Source organism: Acinonyx jubatus, chromosome B4 (assembly GCF_027475565.1).
Source record: "Acinonyx jubatus isolate Ajub_Pintada_27869175 chromosome B4, VMU_Ajub_asm_v1.0, whole genome shotgun sequence".
In the NCBI taxonomy this organism is placed as follows: domain Eukaryota; kingdom Metazoa; phylum Chordata; class Mammalia; order Carnivora; family Felidae; genus Acinonyx; species Acinonyx jubatus.
The window spans coordinates 57,204,896-57,219,871 of record NC_069387.1 but is presented as its reverse complement, the minus strand read 5'-3'; the positions used below and the strand labels follow the sequence as shown (position 1 = coordinate 57,219,871).

The following is a 14,976-nucleotide window of genomic DNA, read 5'->3' as shown; positions in this document are numbered from 1 at the left end:
CAAATCTAAAACACCATAAATTTTGTATATCATTTAAAAAGGAAAAGTTGTGTCAATAAAATTATAAGGCATCACTGACTATATATTCCATTGTAATCCTAAAAATATTATGTAAACATTTCTGTTTGCTCTTTCTTCATCTGCCAGATGGAGACAACTATGGGAATTCCTTTCCAGGAATACCGGGACATGGGTGGTAATATATGCAAATTGCTTTTCACACAGTAGATGCTAAATAAATGTCAGCCACTTCTGAAACAGAAACAAATGTGTGAGTTGCAGCTGGAGAGTTGCTAACCAACTGTAGTGGCCATTGTCAAACACATAGTTTCCTATTGTAGTTTAAATAACCACATTCAATTGGGAAAGGAAGAGCAGATGTTAGTTGTCAGCCAAACAAAATATGGTTTTACCAAAATTGAATCATGAAGAAATAGAAATTTTGAATAGAACAATAGCTAGTACAGAGATTGAAGCAAAACTCCCCCAACAAAGTCCAATAATGGTTGGCTTCATTGGAAAATTCTACAAAACATGGAAAGAAGATTAAAACCATTTTTCGACAACAAGTATTGGCAAGGATGTGGAGAAAAAGGAATCCTCATGCACTACTGGTGGGAATGCAAACTACTACAGCCACTATGCAAAACAGTATGGAGGCTCCTCAAAAAATTAAAAATATAACTACCCTACAACCTAAAATTGCATTACTGGGTATTTATCCCAAAAATACAAACACACTAATTTCGAATTAGGATCCATGCGCCCCTATGTTTATTGCAGCATTTACAGTAGCCAAACTATAAAAGCAGCCCAAGTGTCCAATGATAGATGAATGGATAAAGAAGATGTGCTATGTATATTCTATGGAATATTATTCAGCCATAAAAGATGAAATCTTATTTGCAACAACATGGATAGAGCTAGAGAGTATAATGCTAAGTGAAATCAGTCAGTCAGAGAAAGACAAATACCATATGATCTCACCCATATGTAGAATTTAAGAAACAAGATAAATAAGCAAAGGAAAAAGAAGAGACAGAGAGAAAAACTGTTAACAAACTTATGGTTACCAAAAGGGAGGTGGGCAGGGGGATGAGTGAAATAAATGATGGGGAGTCGAATACACTTATTATTAAAAAAAAAAAGAACTTTAAGCAAACCCAGGGCTGTACTTGTGGATTAATTGAGCATGTATAATTTACCACTGCAGTTTACATAACTGTGTTTTTCTCATTCTGGTAAATAGGCATTTCCAGCTTCAGGAGAAAAATTAGAACATTTCTGCACAATAAAATAAGCCATCAGCCTATTCAACTATTATAAGTAAAAAAAGTCTCGGTTCATACCACCACTGCTTAGTTTTGAAGTTGAAATAAGTTTCCAAGTTTAATCCAACTTTTCACCATTTACATCTATTTCTTTTTGTTCACATTTATTGCGTTGATTTTTTTCCCTGTAATCAATTCCCTGTATTTTTTTCCTTGTAAACAATACTATTTTCTTATTCTAGTTTGATGCTACATCAAATGATATGAATAATTCAGAGAATGCCAATCTAGGAAAATACTTTCACTATACTTAGGTAGACAGGGCCAAGAGCAAAAGATGGTGATGGAAACACATCAGGGTTTGAATGGTTTGTCACATGTTATTACTCGTAGGCTTTTGGATAAATTAGCCATTAATACTAAGTGACTGTTTCTCATCTACAAAATGGGAATAATAATACCTATTCCACATGTGGTCGTGTTACATTTTATAATGAATGTAAAAAGCCTAATTTAGACCTGGGCAGGTGGTAGGTGTTCAACAAACAATATGTATTTTTTATGTTTTCTTATTAAAACAAAATTCTAAATCGCTAGTAGTTCAAAGGATTTGTTTCTATATGGGAGTTCATTTAGTTCTTAGTAATAGGCTATAAAATATTTAGAAACACTGGTTATTTGTCTCATTATGGCTTTATGGCAAATTTATTCAAATTTTTATATAGGTAGATAACCTGGGGGCATGTCAAGTGTGTTCAACTTGCTTGTGTCTTAATGCCTATATCAGAGTTTTGTTTGTTTGTTTTGTTTTAAGCCAAAAAAGGCCCTTGTGGGAAATGAAAACTTAATAAAATTGTTCATAAAATAAGTACAATAAATCTTTAAAAAAAATAAACAATCCCTCTAAAAGTCTTCCAAAAACCTGAAGAGGAGCAAACATTTCCAGGCTCATTCTTTGAGGCCCACTATTACTCTAATATCAAAGCCAAAGACCACAAGAAAATTACAGACTACTGGCCTTTATGAATGTTGATGTAAAAATCCTCAACAAAATACTAGCAAACCAATTTCAACAGCACATTAAAAGTATTATAAACCATGACCAAGTGAGATTTATTCATTTAATGCAAGGATGGTTCAGCATATGAAAATCAATCTGGTGTGATACACCACATTAGCAGATTAAAGGATAAAAACCCACATGACCATCCAAATTGATGCAGAAAAGCATTTGACAGGATTCAACACCCTTGATAAAAATATTCAGAAAACTAGAAATAGACAAAAAACTATGTCAACATAATAAAGGTCATATATGACAAGCCCACAGCTAACATCATACACAATGGTGAAAGGATCAAAGTTTTCCTCTAAGTTATGGAACAAGGCAAGGATGTGCACACCCTACCACTTCTATGCAACCTAGTACTGGAAGTCCTAGTCAGAGCAGTTAGGCAAGTAATACATTAGAAATCCACACTGGAAAGGAAGAAGTAAATTAATCTCTGTTCATATATGACATGATCTTATATATAGAAACCCCTAGATTGCTATAACTAATAAACAAATTCGAAAAGATACAGGATACAAAATCAACGTACAAAAATCAATGGCATTCACATACACTAATGATGAACCCAAAAAGAAAATTAAGAAAATTTCACTTATAATACCATCATAAAAAATAAAGTACTTATGAATAAACCTAACAAAGGAGGTAAAAGACTTGTACTCTAAAAACTACAAACATTGCTGAAATTAAAGGAGACACAAATAAAAGGAAAGACATCCTGTGTTCATGGATTGGAAGACGATTTTCTTAAGATGTCCATTCTACTGAAATCTGCCTACAGATTCAATGCAATCCCTATCAAAATCCCAGTGGTATTTTTTTTTTTGCATAAATAGAAAAATTCATCCTAAAACTGATATGGAATCTCAAAGGACCCCTAATAGCCAAAACAATTTTGAAAAAGAGTCGAAGGACTGACACTTTCTGATTTCAAAACATACTACAAAGCTATAATATGGTACTGGAATAAAGACAAAAAAAAAACAAGGATGCCAAGACCCAGTGGAAAAACTGGATATCTTTTCATGGAGGTCATCAAGAAGACATGACCACCAGTTGATCTATCAGCTGGATCCAGGTAATCAGAGGTTATTCACCCCCTCTCCTGTCCTTGAACTATGGCTTCCCCACTCTGAGAAGCTGCCCCAAGAACACTGCCTTGAAATAATGACGTAGTGCTGAGATCATTTGGATGGTATATATAACAACCCAGTAAAGCCTCTATATAAACTTAATAGATTTGGTGGGTGGCTGCAGAGATCTACTTGTCTTGTAGCCACCAAAGACAAGCGCATATGTAAATTCCTTTGCTTATTAAACCTTCCATCTACCAACTTGGAGTGACCTGCCTTTTCCTTCAGTTTCTCCCTGCCCTCTGAATATGAGGGCTAGTTTCAGATTATATCCACGAAGCTCCTGAGGATCTTGCAAACCAACAATATCCATATCCGTACCCATATCGATGTCCACATTTAATATCCATATCAAAAAAAGTGAAATTGGACTCTTATCTTACACTATATACAAAAGTAAACTCAAAATGGATTGAATAGGGGCACCTGAGTGGCTCAGTTGGTTAAGCATCAGACTCTTGATTTTGGCTCAGGTCACGATCTCACAGTTTGTGGCATCAAGCTCTGCATTGGGTTCTGTGCTGACAGTGTGGAGCCTGCCTGGGATTCTCTTCTCTCTCTGCCTCTCCCCTGATCATGTTCATATTCATATTCTCTCTCTCTCTCCCTCCGTCTCTCTAAATAAATAAATAAATAAATAAACAAACAAATAAATAAACAAACACGAAAAAAAAATGGATTAAAGGGGCACCTGGGTGGCTCAGTAGGCTAAGCCTCCGACTTCAGCTCAGGTCATGATCTCATGGTTTGTGAGTTCGAGCCCCACATTGGGCTCTGTGCTGATGGTGTGGAGCCAGCTTAGAATTCTTTCTCTCTGCCTCTCTCTCTCTGCCCCTTCTGGGCTCATGCTCTCTCTCTCCCTCTCTCTCAACATAAACTAAAAAAAAATGCATTAAAGATTTAAATTTAAGACCCAAAACTATGTAACTTCAGAAGAAAACATAGGGGAGAATCTTCATGACATTGGATTTGACAATTATTTCTTGGATATGACACCAAAAGCACAAGCAACAAAAGCAAAAATAGACACATACTGCTATATCAAGTTTAAACACTTCTGTGCATCAAAGAACATAATCAACAAACGAAAAGGAAACCTATGGAGTAGGAGAAAAAAAAACATACATCTTATTACAAAATTGTATGGTATGCAAATGGCCAACAAAGAGATGTATGAAAAGATGCTCAATAATACAAACCATCAGAGAAATGCAAAGCAAACCACAATAAGATTCCATCTTGCACCCATTAGTATGGCTACTATCGAAAAAGCAGAAAATACCATGTTGGCCCTCATGTGCAGAAATTAGAACCCTGGTGCACTATTAATAGGATTGTGAAATGGTGCAACCACTAAGCAAAACAATATGATGGTTCCTCACAAACTTAAAAATGGAACTCCTATTCCCACTCTGGGTAGATTTCTAAAAGAACTGAAAGCAGGGTGCCAAAGAGATATTTGCACACCCATGTTCATAGCAGCAATATTCACACTAGCCAAAGATGGAAGCAACTCAAATGTCTATTGATAAATGAATGGGCAAACAAAATGCAGGATACACATGTAATGGAATAATAATTCAGCCTTAAAAAGGAAGGAAATCCTGTCGCAAGCTAAAACATGGATAAAGTTTGAAAACATTATACTAAGTGAAATAAGCCAGATACAAGAAGACAAACACTATATGATTTTACTCATATGACGTATCTGAGGTAGTCAAATTCATAGAAACAGAAAGTAAAATGGTGGTTACCAGGGGCTGAGAGGAGGGGAAAAGTGGGGTTGTTTAGTGGGTACAGAGTTTCAGTATGCAAGATGGGAAAGTTCTGGAGATCTGCTTTGCAACCGTGTGACATACTTAACACTACTGAAGTGTATACTTAAAATGGTTGATATGGCAATTTTGATGTTATGTTTTTTTACTACAATAAAAAAAAACAGAATATGGTTTCTAAATTTTTATTTTTCTTTTTCCAAAAATAACCTTCTTAATTTTCCAACCCATCTCTATACTTATGGTTATTTCACAAAATGGAAAAATAGTAGTAGTTGTTACCTATCTACCTACACAGGGCTTGCCCATCATCTGACAAGACTAAAATCAGTCACCATTCTTTTTTTCAGTTAATTAAATGGAAATAGACTTTTGATTCTCTTCTTTGAAGCTTAAAATTGATATTATCTCCTATTGCTCAGTTTCCTGCATGATGACTCTTCTGCCTGAAACCTATGTGAACATTTGGAGAGAAGGCAGGTGACCCACAATGATTTTAAGAGGCATTTTTTTTTATTGCTCATACTCTATTAGCAATCTTTTATTTTAGCCTGATCCTGAATTCTTACTTCCTCTAATTCACATCTGAGTCAGGCAGGGCTTGGTGCCTGGTATTGGTTTTAGCCACAAAAGTAAACTCCTATGTAATTTTGAAAACATTATTAACAATATGACCAGGTGTGTAGTCCCCAAATGTTAGGGTTCTCACCTCTAACAGCTTTAAACAGTTAGTGATTTCTTTCTTCAAATTTTCTTCTGCCAAGTCTCGTGATCTTTCTTCAAGCTTTACTCTTTTCTCCAAGGTGAACCAGTCACACTTAAATCCCAAAGATAATCTGAGAAATTCAGCCTATTGTCAAAATAATGTGAAGGTGAGGGGAGAAAATTGGTTGTAGTGAAATATTTCAACTTAATACTGGGTTATGCTGAGTCATTACTTTCTCCTCCCAGCAACATAATGCTGGCATACATCGGCTTTACCTGCACTTAGTCACTGCCAAGGTAACCAGACACCAAATGTATGACAGCTTGTCATAGACTGTATGAAGTGATAATAGACAAGGGAGTCAGAAACATTTTTTTTTAACTTAAAGGGACAAAACTCACCTCAACCTCCTTCTCATTAGCAGAAGTGCTGTAGGATAAGAAAAAAAAAAGTGTTCAAACGTAATTCAATAGAGAAGCAAAAAATGTGAGCATGCCATATGAAGAAGAACTTACTTGTCACTTTGTTTAAAGTTAACCGATTTCACAGTGGTTACAGGGAGAGAGGAAACAGCAGCAACTATTATAAGACAATAAAATATTATTGGGTTATAAAGGCTTAGTGGAAGACACAATCAAACGTCCTCTCTCCACTACAAGCATTTCATTGACGTATAGCTGAAATAGCAGCCAGCTAATAATGCAGTTTCTTAAATATAAGATAATGTTATGTTATGCTATTGGGATCACAATGACATTAAAATCATTGGCTCATACGTTATCGTGTGAATAGTCTGAAACCTGAAGAGGTCTCAGAGTCCAATTGCTCTCTTTGCATTTGAATGTTTGACTCGATCCCATGGCTAAATGCACACCTTCCTCTGGTACCTTGGTCCTTTTTCAGATCAAGGCTTTAACAGCAGCAGGAGTAGTCATTGAAGTAATAGTAGTGGTATAATAGCATAATAATAACAACAACAGCAACAATAAACATGGTATCAACCATTTGTCACAAGTTTACTATGTGCCAGTCCCAAAACAACGCTCTTTACATATAATGATACTCTTCATGACAACTTCGCAAAAAGGATATATCAGTTATGAAGAGTATTAGAGATGGAAAAAACCTGGTTTAAGTTCCAGCTTTCACCTTTATAGCTCTGTGACCTGGAACAAGTCACAACTTCATCAAACGTGTATAAAGTAAGGATGATATTATTTTACTTTTTTTTCTTTTTTTTTTTTTAGTAGACTCTAGGCATGCCCAGTACAGAGCCCAACACAAGGCTTGAACTCATGACGCTGAGATCAAGACCTAAGCTGAGATCAAGAGCCAGATGCTTGGGGTGCCTGGGTGGCTCAGTTGGTTAAGTGTCCGACTTTGGCTCAGGTCATGATCTCACAGTTCATGGGTTCAAGCCCTGTGTTGGGCTCTGTACTGATAGCTCAGAGCCTGGGGCCTGTTTCAGATTCTGTGTCTCCCTCTTTCTGCCCCTCTGCTGCTTGCTTTCTCTCTCTCTCTCTCTCTCTCTCTCTCTAATGAATGAATGAATGAATGAATGAATGAATGAATAAAACGTTGAAAAAAAACTTTTAAAAAAGTCAGAAGATTAACCAACTGAGCCACCCAGGTGCCCTTATTTTTCTATAGTAGCTTTTATGAGAACTTTGCCAAGCGTTTTCCACCTGTTTTATACCTAACTTACTCAATCCTCAGAGCAAACCTGTGGTAGGTACTGCACCATCCAAAGTCTACAGGCTAGGAAACTGAATTGCAATTTACCTATCTAATACAATTGCATATTTGGGGGAACTAAATAAAACTCTGCACATGAATTCTCAATAAAGATTAGTTTTTTTTCCTCATCATTTCCATTTTACAGATGAGGAAATTGACACTCAGGTTAAATATTCTTCCAAATCTGCTAGTCAGAGAATGACCCAGTGTAGAGTCTGCTTGACTTCAAAGCTTCAAATCTATCCTAATGGAGGTGAAAGGGGGAGCAAAGCATATTAGCACTTATTTTTAAATACTTAGTCTTATTCACTGTTGGATGGGATAATAAAAAAAAATCTCAAAGTGGAGCTTAGAATTTACTACCAACACTGGCATGGTTCTTTGTTCACAATAGTGTAGAAGCTATTACAAGTCCTCTGGAGCTTAATAGTTAATGTAACATAAATGTGGCTTTACAAAAATGATGCAAAATGAAGCAAGAGTCAGTTTTACTGGCTGATTTTATCTAGAGATGCAGAATTATAGGCACATCTTTACTCAGAAAGATTTCACCCATAAAAATATAAGCAAGGAACAAAAGTTCACATGGGGTTTGGGAGAGAACATTCCTTACCTCCCGCGGCACATTCTTTTCTATGCTCATCTATTGTTTTTGGTTCCTCTTTAGCTTCCTAAAATCATAAAGAGATTTTATTGCTGTACATAGAGTGGAAATCCTTCATAACCAATCATTTCCCAACTTCCTGTCCTTTCCTAACCCTACTCGATATTCAAAGAACTGAACTAGGGGTCCTAACCCTACTCTATCAAAGAACTGAACTAGGGGTTAAGAATAAAACAGGACTAGCTCTAAGGGGTTTTCCAATGTGGTTGAGGTACACAAGACAGAAATAGATGAATAGTGATACAAATTACCACAAGGCAACCACTAGGTTTGATTGTCAAATAAATGAGATGTGAATAAATAAGTGCTCTACAAAGATAGGGAGACACCATGGCTTGAGAAGCATGGCAAGTCTCTGCAGATGAGAAACATGCTGGAGCTTGATGGAGGTAGGACTGGACGCATGAAGAGGTGGGGGTGATCTAGGACTATCACATGTAGCTTTCTAGATAGGCTGCTGGGGAACTGGTGGCAAAAATAGCAACTAGGATTGTGTTACGTTAGGCTTTTACTCCGTATAAATACATTTTAAGGTCACTGGCCAGCTATCCTACAAACATATCTATACAACAAGAATTACCCTAATTAGAGGGTTGTACTCTACTGCCTGGGAAAATCTAATGGGAAAGCAATAGGTATAAAATCATTTTTATGGTGACAATTATTCAACATTCTCAGAAATTTTCCATGAAAAGCAAGTCTATGACAAATTTCCTTGGTAGAGCCATTGATACCATGTCATGTAATTTTTAGATAATTGAAGCTAGGACTTTGATAAAATGTAACAAATGCAGCAATGAAGGTAAACCTCTGGGTCATTCTTATCAACATTTAAATATTCTTAAGTTTTCTGAATCCTCCCTCAACACCCTAATCTCTTCCATCTGTGGCATCTTCTTTCTCTCCTCTCCCTTATGGCCATGCTTCTTCTGGGAAGAATTGTCCATAGTTGCAATTTCCAGTTTTTCAAGTCCCATCTGTCCCTCCACCCAATACTCCAAGAAAACTGCCCCTTCCAGTTATCAGTGAACTCTCTATTGCCAAATTCAATGGAAATTTTTCAGTCTTTATCTTACTTGACCTCTTTGTGGCATCTCAAATGACCTACAATCCCCTCCTCCTTGAAGATTTTTCGTTCCTTGGTTTTCATCTCCTGATGTCCTCCCATTGCTGCAGTAGCTCCTTCTGAGTTTCTTCTGTCATTGCCTTCTTTTCTTAGATAATGGAATCATCAAGAGTCCATTATTCTCTGTGTGCTCTTCCTGCCTGCTCTTTCCAAGTCTCCCTGAGAAATCTCACCCACATACTTTTTTTTTTTAGCTGGTAACTCACAAATGTGTGTCTACCCCTAAAAGTCCTAGGAATGAACTTATGAATATAGATATACAGCTGTATATGTAATATTTCAGAGTACCGATGTCTCGCATCAACCTGAAACTTGACCTGAACCAATCTTATTTTACCCCCTAAAGTTTACCTTTCTTACTGCCTCCCTCTTCTCATGAAATCCTATTCATTCTGTTGGATAAGCCACAATCCTGAGTATCTACATTTTCCCATGCATCCCCCACACCTACCCTGGTTATCAGTCACCGTGTCCTATAAACTCTGTCCCTTAAATCTCTCCCAAATTAGTCTTTTATCCATCCACACCAAATTCATACTATCCTCATCTCTTGCCTGAATTATCAATGGCATCCTAACCAGCACCTCATCTCCATGACTACATTTTCTAATTCTAACCCATATTTTTAAGTTTATTTCTATCTTGTCTTGAGATGAGAAAAAATCTTTTTCTCAGAAGACTACCATGAAAAATTAGAGGACTCAAATATTCCTCTATTATTTTATAAGGGGCAACCACTTTTGGCATGTTTGCTAGCCAACACTACACTCTATATACACTTCACACTACAAAGGATGATTCCAAATCACATATCCCATCATTTCACTCCCTTCAGACTAGAATACTATAAAGTTTTTGTCCACCCTATTGCCGCAAATGTATTTATGCCACAACCATCTCTCAGCTTGAGTTAGCTTTTGTAAGTCTCTGTTTCTTAAAAGCAAATGGGCCTAACTAAAACAATGTTTATATACTGATGAGAAAACAATACACACACACACACACACATATACATACATACCTGTATACATACAATACAGAGAGCGACTGATACATAAATAAGACCCTTGAGGAAACATGGAATTGGATCAATAGTCTACAAGTTACTCTCCAATAATTATAAATTCATACCAGTGTCAATGAACTTTCTCTTTAAGGAAAGGAACTTTTTCTGTAAACATTTAAATAATGTTGTATAGCAGTTTTCCAGGTTCCTGGATAGCATTCGATACCATTCACAAAGTACCTCCTCCATGACAGTGTCTGGCCTCCTAACCCAAGCATTTTTCTTTTACATCACTAACCACACTGCGTAATTGGATATTACTGAGTAACTGTATGTTTCTTCCCTTAATTAGAACATGTTCTCTTAATTAGAACAGATCTTTAAGGTAAATATTACTGTTTTATTTAACCTTACTTATTAATACATTTGTTTACTTAAAAGTCCTCTATTGATAGAGGTTTCACATGTTTCCAGTAGACCTTTGATGAATAAGTGAGTGAATGAATGAAAAAACAATGTGGAGTAAGGAAGTCCTAGCTCTAACTCTATTGTGTGACCTTGGACAAGTCACAGGGACTCTTGGGCACCAACTTCTTAATAAAACATTGATGTGATTAAATTCTATTAACTTAATATTTTGAAAGGATAAAATGTGCTTTTAAGAATATTTTACAAATTTAAAGGGACAGTTCTACCATCGTACTATATCATTACTTTTATTGCCAACACGCGTATATTTCCTTACCAGATTTAATGTGGTTTTGTCCTCACTCACAGAGCCTTGGGGTGCAGTATTGTCATGAGCTGGACTTTTGCCTGTGAGAGAAAGGGAACACACTGAACAGCTGCCTGAGCAGTAACAAGTGAAAGAGGAAGCAATAGTGAGGGTGGCAATTACAAGCAGACTAGTAAGTGGCAAAAATCTTAACATGTGAGACAAATTATATACTATAAAACTTTAAATGTGTCCATTGATTCAAAATCAGGTCTACAGCAGCTAAGGTTCCCAAGAAAGCTAGCCCTATAAGATTTCTTAATAGAAATTAATATCTGTATGAATGGCCTTCAAGTAAGTTTTTAAAATCTTTTTTAAGTCTGCTGCTTTTTTTTTTAAATCAAACACATTACTAGTATACTTATAAAAACTGGATGAAGGAAGGTTGAACAACCAGTAACTTAGTAGCTTTCTAGTAGCTTGACAAACCGGTTTTTAAAAATTGCATATGTAATACTGATAAACAAGTATGATATTCTTCCAAAACGTGGTATCTTTCTAAAAAAGAAAATCATCAAACTAAGGAATGAAGGCACTATAGATGTATGCCATTTCTTTTTGTAATTTCCTTTATTTTTGTGTACTTTATTCGTACTGAAATGTACTTGATAATGATTTTCCTCTTTATATGATCCATTGTCTTGAATTTAGTTCAGTGCAGGCACAAAGGTCAGCAGCTATAAATAGGTTGTGTTTCTTTTTTAAAAAAGGAATAAAGTATGTATTATATTTTTAAATTTTATATGGAAATAAGAACAAAATGAAAAAGTCTTTTTCCAATGAAATTTCAAGTTTTTGTTAACTTTTACTTTATTTTTTGTTTTTATTACTTTTTAAAACTATATATATATACATATATATATATCCAAGTTAGCATATAGTGTAATAATGATTTCAGGAGTAGAATCCAGTGATTCATCCCCTATATATAACACCCAGTCCTCATCTCTATTTTATTTTGGAGACAGAGAGTGCAACCAAGGAGTGACAGAGAGACAGGGGGACAGAAGATCTGAAACAGGTTATGTCCTGAGAGCAGCAAGCCCAATGCAGAGCTCAAACTCATGAACCACAAGGTCATGACCTGAGCCAAAGTCAGAGTCTCAGTGGACTGAGCCACCCAGGTGCCCGATGTTTTCATTAACTTTTAAGACAGAGAATAGATTCATATGGTCCATAAATTTAAAAGTGTAAACTGTTATGGTGAAAATTATCCCTCCCATCCATGCCTGCCAGAAACCTACTTTCTACCTGCATAGACAATGTTATTTTTGTCTAGCCTTTCAGAGGTATTTTATGTATACATAAAAACTTCTTCTTGTCCTTTTTCACCACAAAATTTTACACGCAATATATAATGTTTTATATTTGTTTTTTTTTAAAGAGACAATAGTTATTTGATATCCTTCTAAGGAAGTTTCCTTATATATGTTTGTGGATTCATAGTAGTATTCCATTACATGGAGATGCCAATATAGATTAACTAGACTTCTTTTGATAGTTAACTTGTTTCCAATATTTTGTTATTATAGACAATGCTGTAGTAAAGAAACTTCTACAAGTTATGTGTGTGCTTAGAGCTATAGGATAAATTCCCAGAAACCAAATTGTCTTATCACAGGATATGTACATTTAACATATTGGTAGATATCAGCAAATTCCTTTCTATATTAATTATAATAATTTACATTCCCTATAGAAATGTATGAGATTTCCAGTTTTCCCCACAGTCTAACCAACAGAGTGTAATAAAATTTTTGCATCTTTGTCTACATGACTAGTGAAAAATGGTACCCTGATGTAGTTCTAATTAAAATTTCTCTTATTCAGGGGGGTACCTGGGTGGCTCAGCCAGTTGGGCGTCCAGCTTTGGCTCAGGTCATGATCTTACGACTCTGGGTTCAAGCCCGGTGTTGGGCTCTGCACTGACAGCACAGAGCATGGAGCCTGCTTCAGATTCTATGTCTCCATCTCTCTCTGTCCCTCCCCTGCTCACGCTCAAAAATAAACACTAAGAAAATGTTTTTAAATAAAAAAATAAAGAGGCGCCTGGGTGGCTCTGTCAGTTTAAACGTCCGACTTCAGCTGAGGTCATGATCTCGCGGTTCGTGAGTTCGAGCCCCGCATTGGGCTCTGCGCTGACAGCTCAGAGCCTGGACCCTGCTTCGGATTCTGCGTCTCCCTCTCCCTCTCTACCCCTCCCCCGCTCACGCTCTGTCTCTGTCTCTCTCTCAAAAATAAATAAACATTAAAAAAAATAAAAAAATAAAAAAATAAAATTTAAAAAATAAAAATAAATTTCTCTTATTCGGTCTGAAGTAGAATATGAAGATATTCTTCAGTTTAAGTAAGGAATAGATTCCATTTCTACAATTTTACAACTCCTTTAGTTTAGCATCTATATCTGAACTGTCCAGTTCACACAATAGAATGGATTTTCCTTGACTGATGTGTTTGGGGTGAACGGGAGCCTATGGACTTCCGTGAGTGTTAACTGCAGTGATGGTTTAGTGGGAATGCTTGAGAATCACTACTTTGTTTTCAGACTCAAAAAAGGATCCAACATAGTATATAGTTAATTCTTTTGCCCCCTGAGTGAACCATCACAAACTGGCCCCTCCTTTTAACCAAATAGATTCTAATGGGGATTCTGAGAATTTCCTAAGCAGATGAGTCTATATCTGTGCCACAGGTGAGACCCAGTTGTATCCAGTCAATCTTTGCCATTAGGAAATATTTAAGCCCTATTAAAATATATTGTAAGTTTTGCTCTATGTACAGAATTGGGGGAAAAATGGCACCTCTTGGACTTCTTCTCCCCAGAGTATAACCTCATTTTTTTAAATAAAATATTACTGAACTATGAGGATAGTTACTCTAGTGGCTTACAGGTTTGCTTACTGTTTTAGAATGGAAACTATATTTGAATATTTCAACTCCAATAGCTTACCTGTGATCTTTATCATAGAAGAAGCTGATCCTGTATCCTCCTCTTTCTCACAGAGTGACTTACAGACAAGGTCACCAGAAGCCATATTCAAAATTTCTGACCCAGAATCTATCAACAGGAAGAAACTAACAGCATGAACACTATGCAAAAAGAAATTATTTGCCTATGTTCTTTTCATTTGCACTCACCTCAGCAGGTCACAGAAATCAAGCTTCTAGTTATAAAACTAACACTCTATTTTTATATCTTTTCCAAGTTCACTCACCACTTGAAGTCACAATACTCTCTGTGGATGAAGTGTGTCCAGGAGATGATAGTGTGGAATATTCCCTGTCAAAGGAGTAGAGAAAACATTTTGGAGTGTCAGGTCCAAAGATTTCCTTAAAAATTAACAAAATATGCATTCTAATTCACATATACAAACAGGCAAACCTGGACTGTGGCAGGCTCTTAGGATACAAGCATTCAACACCATTCTCCTAAAGACAAAAAAAAAGGAGGAAAAACAAGTTTAACAATTTGGCATTTTCCATCCTAGAGAGGTTGTTTTAAGCAAACATTTTCATAGAGTTTTAAATGAACCCGTATTTACTTTGCTCTTTTTGAGAGGATATGGGAAGGGGATGGTATAGTGCAGGCTGATATACATACTTCCTCAAAGTTGTGCTTGCAAAAAAAAATCCAATTTTAAATATACTTACAAGTTCAATATTTAACGAATACCTGATAAATTTTCGGGCAAAACAAATTCTAAACTTAAA

At 36.0% G+C, this 14,976-nt stretch overlaps 1 protein-coding gene across 1 annotated transcript in view; it reads right to left on the bottom strand.

Moving 5' to 3' along the window:
- The window catches only part of IRAG2 (inositol 1,4,5-triphosphate receptor associated 2), a 127,872-nt gene that overhangs the window by 13,528 nt on the left and 99,368 nt on the right, over nt 1-14,976 (bottom strand). The window contains exons 24-31 of the mRNA XM_027035758.2: nt 14,648-14,694; nt 14,481-14,545; nt 14,216-14,323; nt 11,236-11,306; nt 8,308-8,365; nt 6,473-6,536; nt 6,359-6,386; nt 5,961-6,101 (exon numbers count right to left, since the gene is read on the bottom strand). Coding sequence (XP_026891559.2) covers nt 5,961-6,101; nt 6,359-6,386; nt 6,473-6,536; nt 8,308-8,365; nt 11,236-11,306; nt 14,216-14,323; nt 14,481-14,545; nt 14,648-14,694 — 582 coding nt within the window. The remainder of the gene's footprint in view (nt 1-5,960; nt 6,102-6,358; nt 6,387-6,472; nt 6,537-8,307; nt 8,366-11,235; nt 11,307-14,215; nt 14,324-14,480; nt 14,546-14,647; nt 14,695-14,976) is intronic.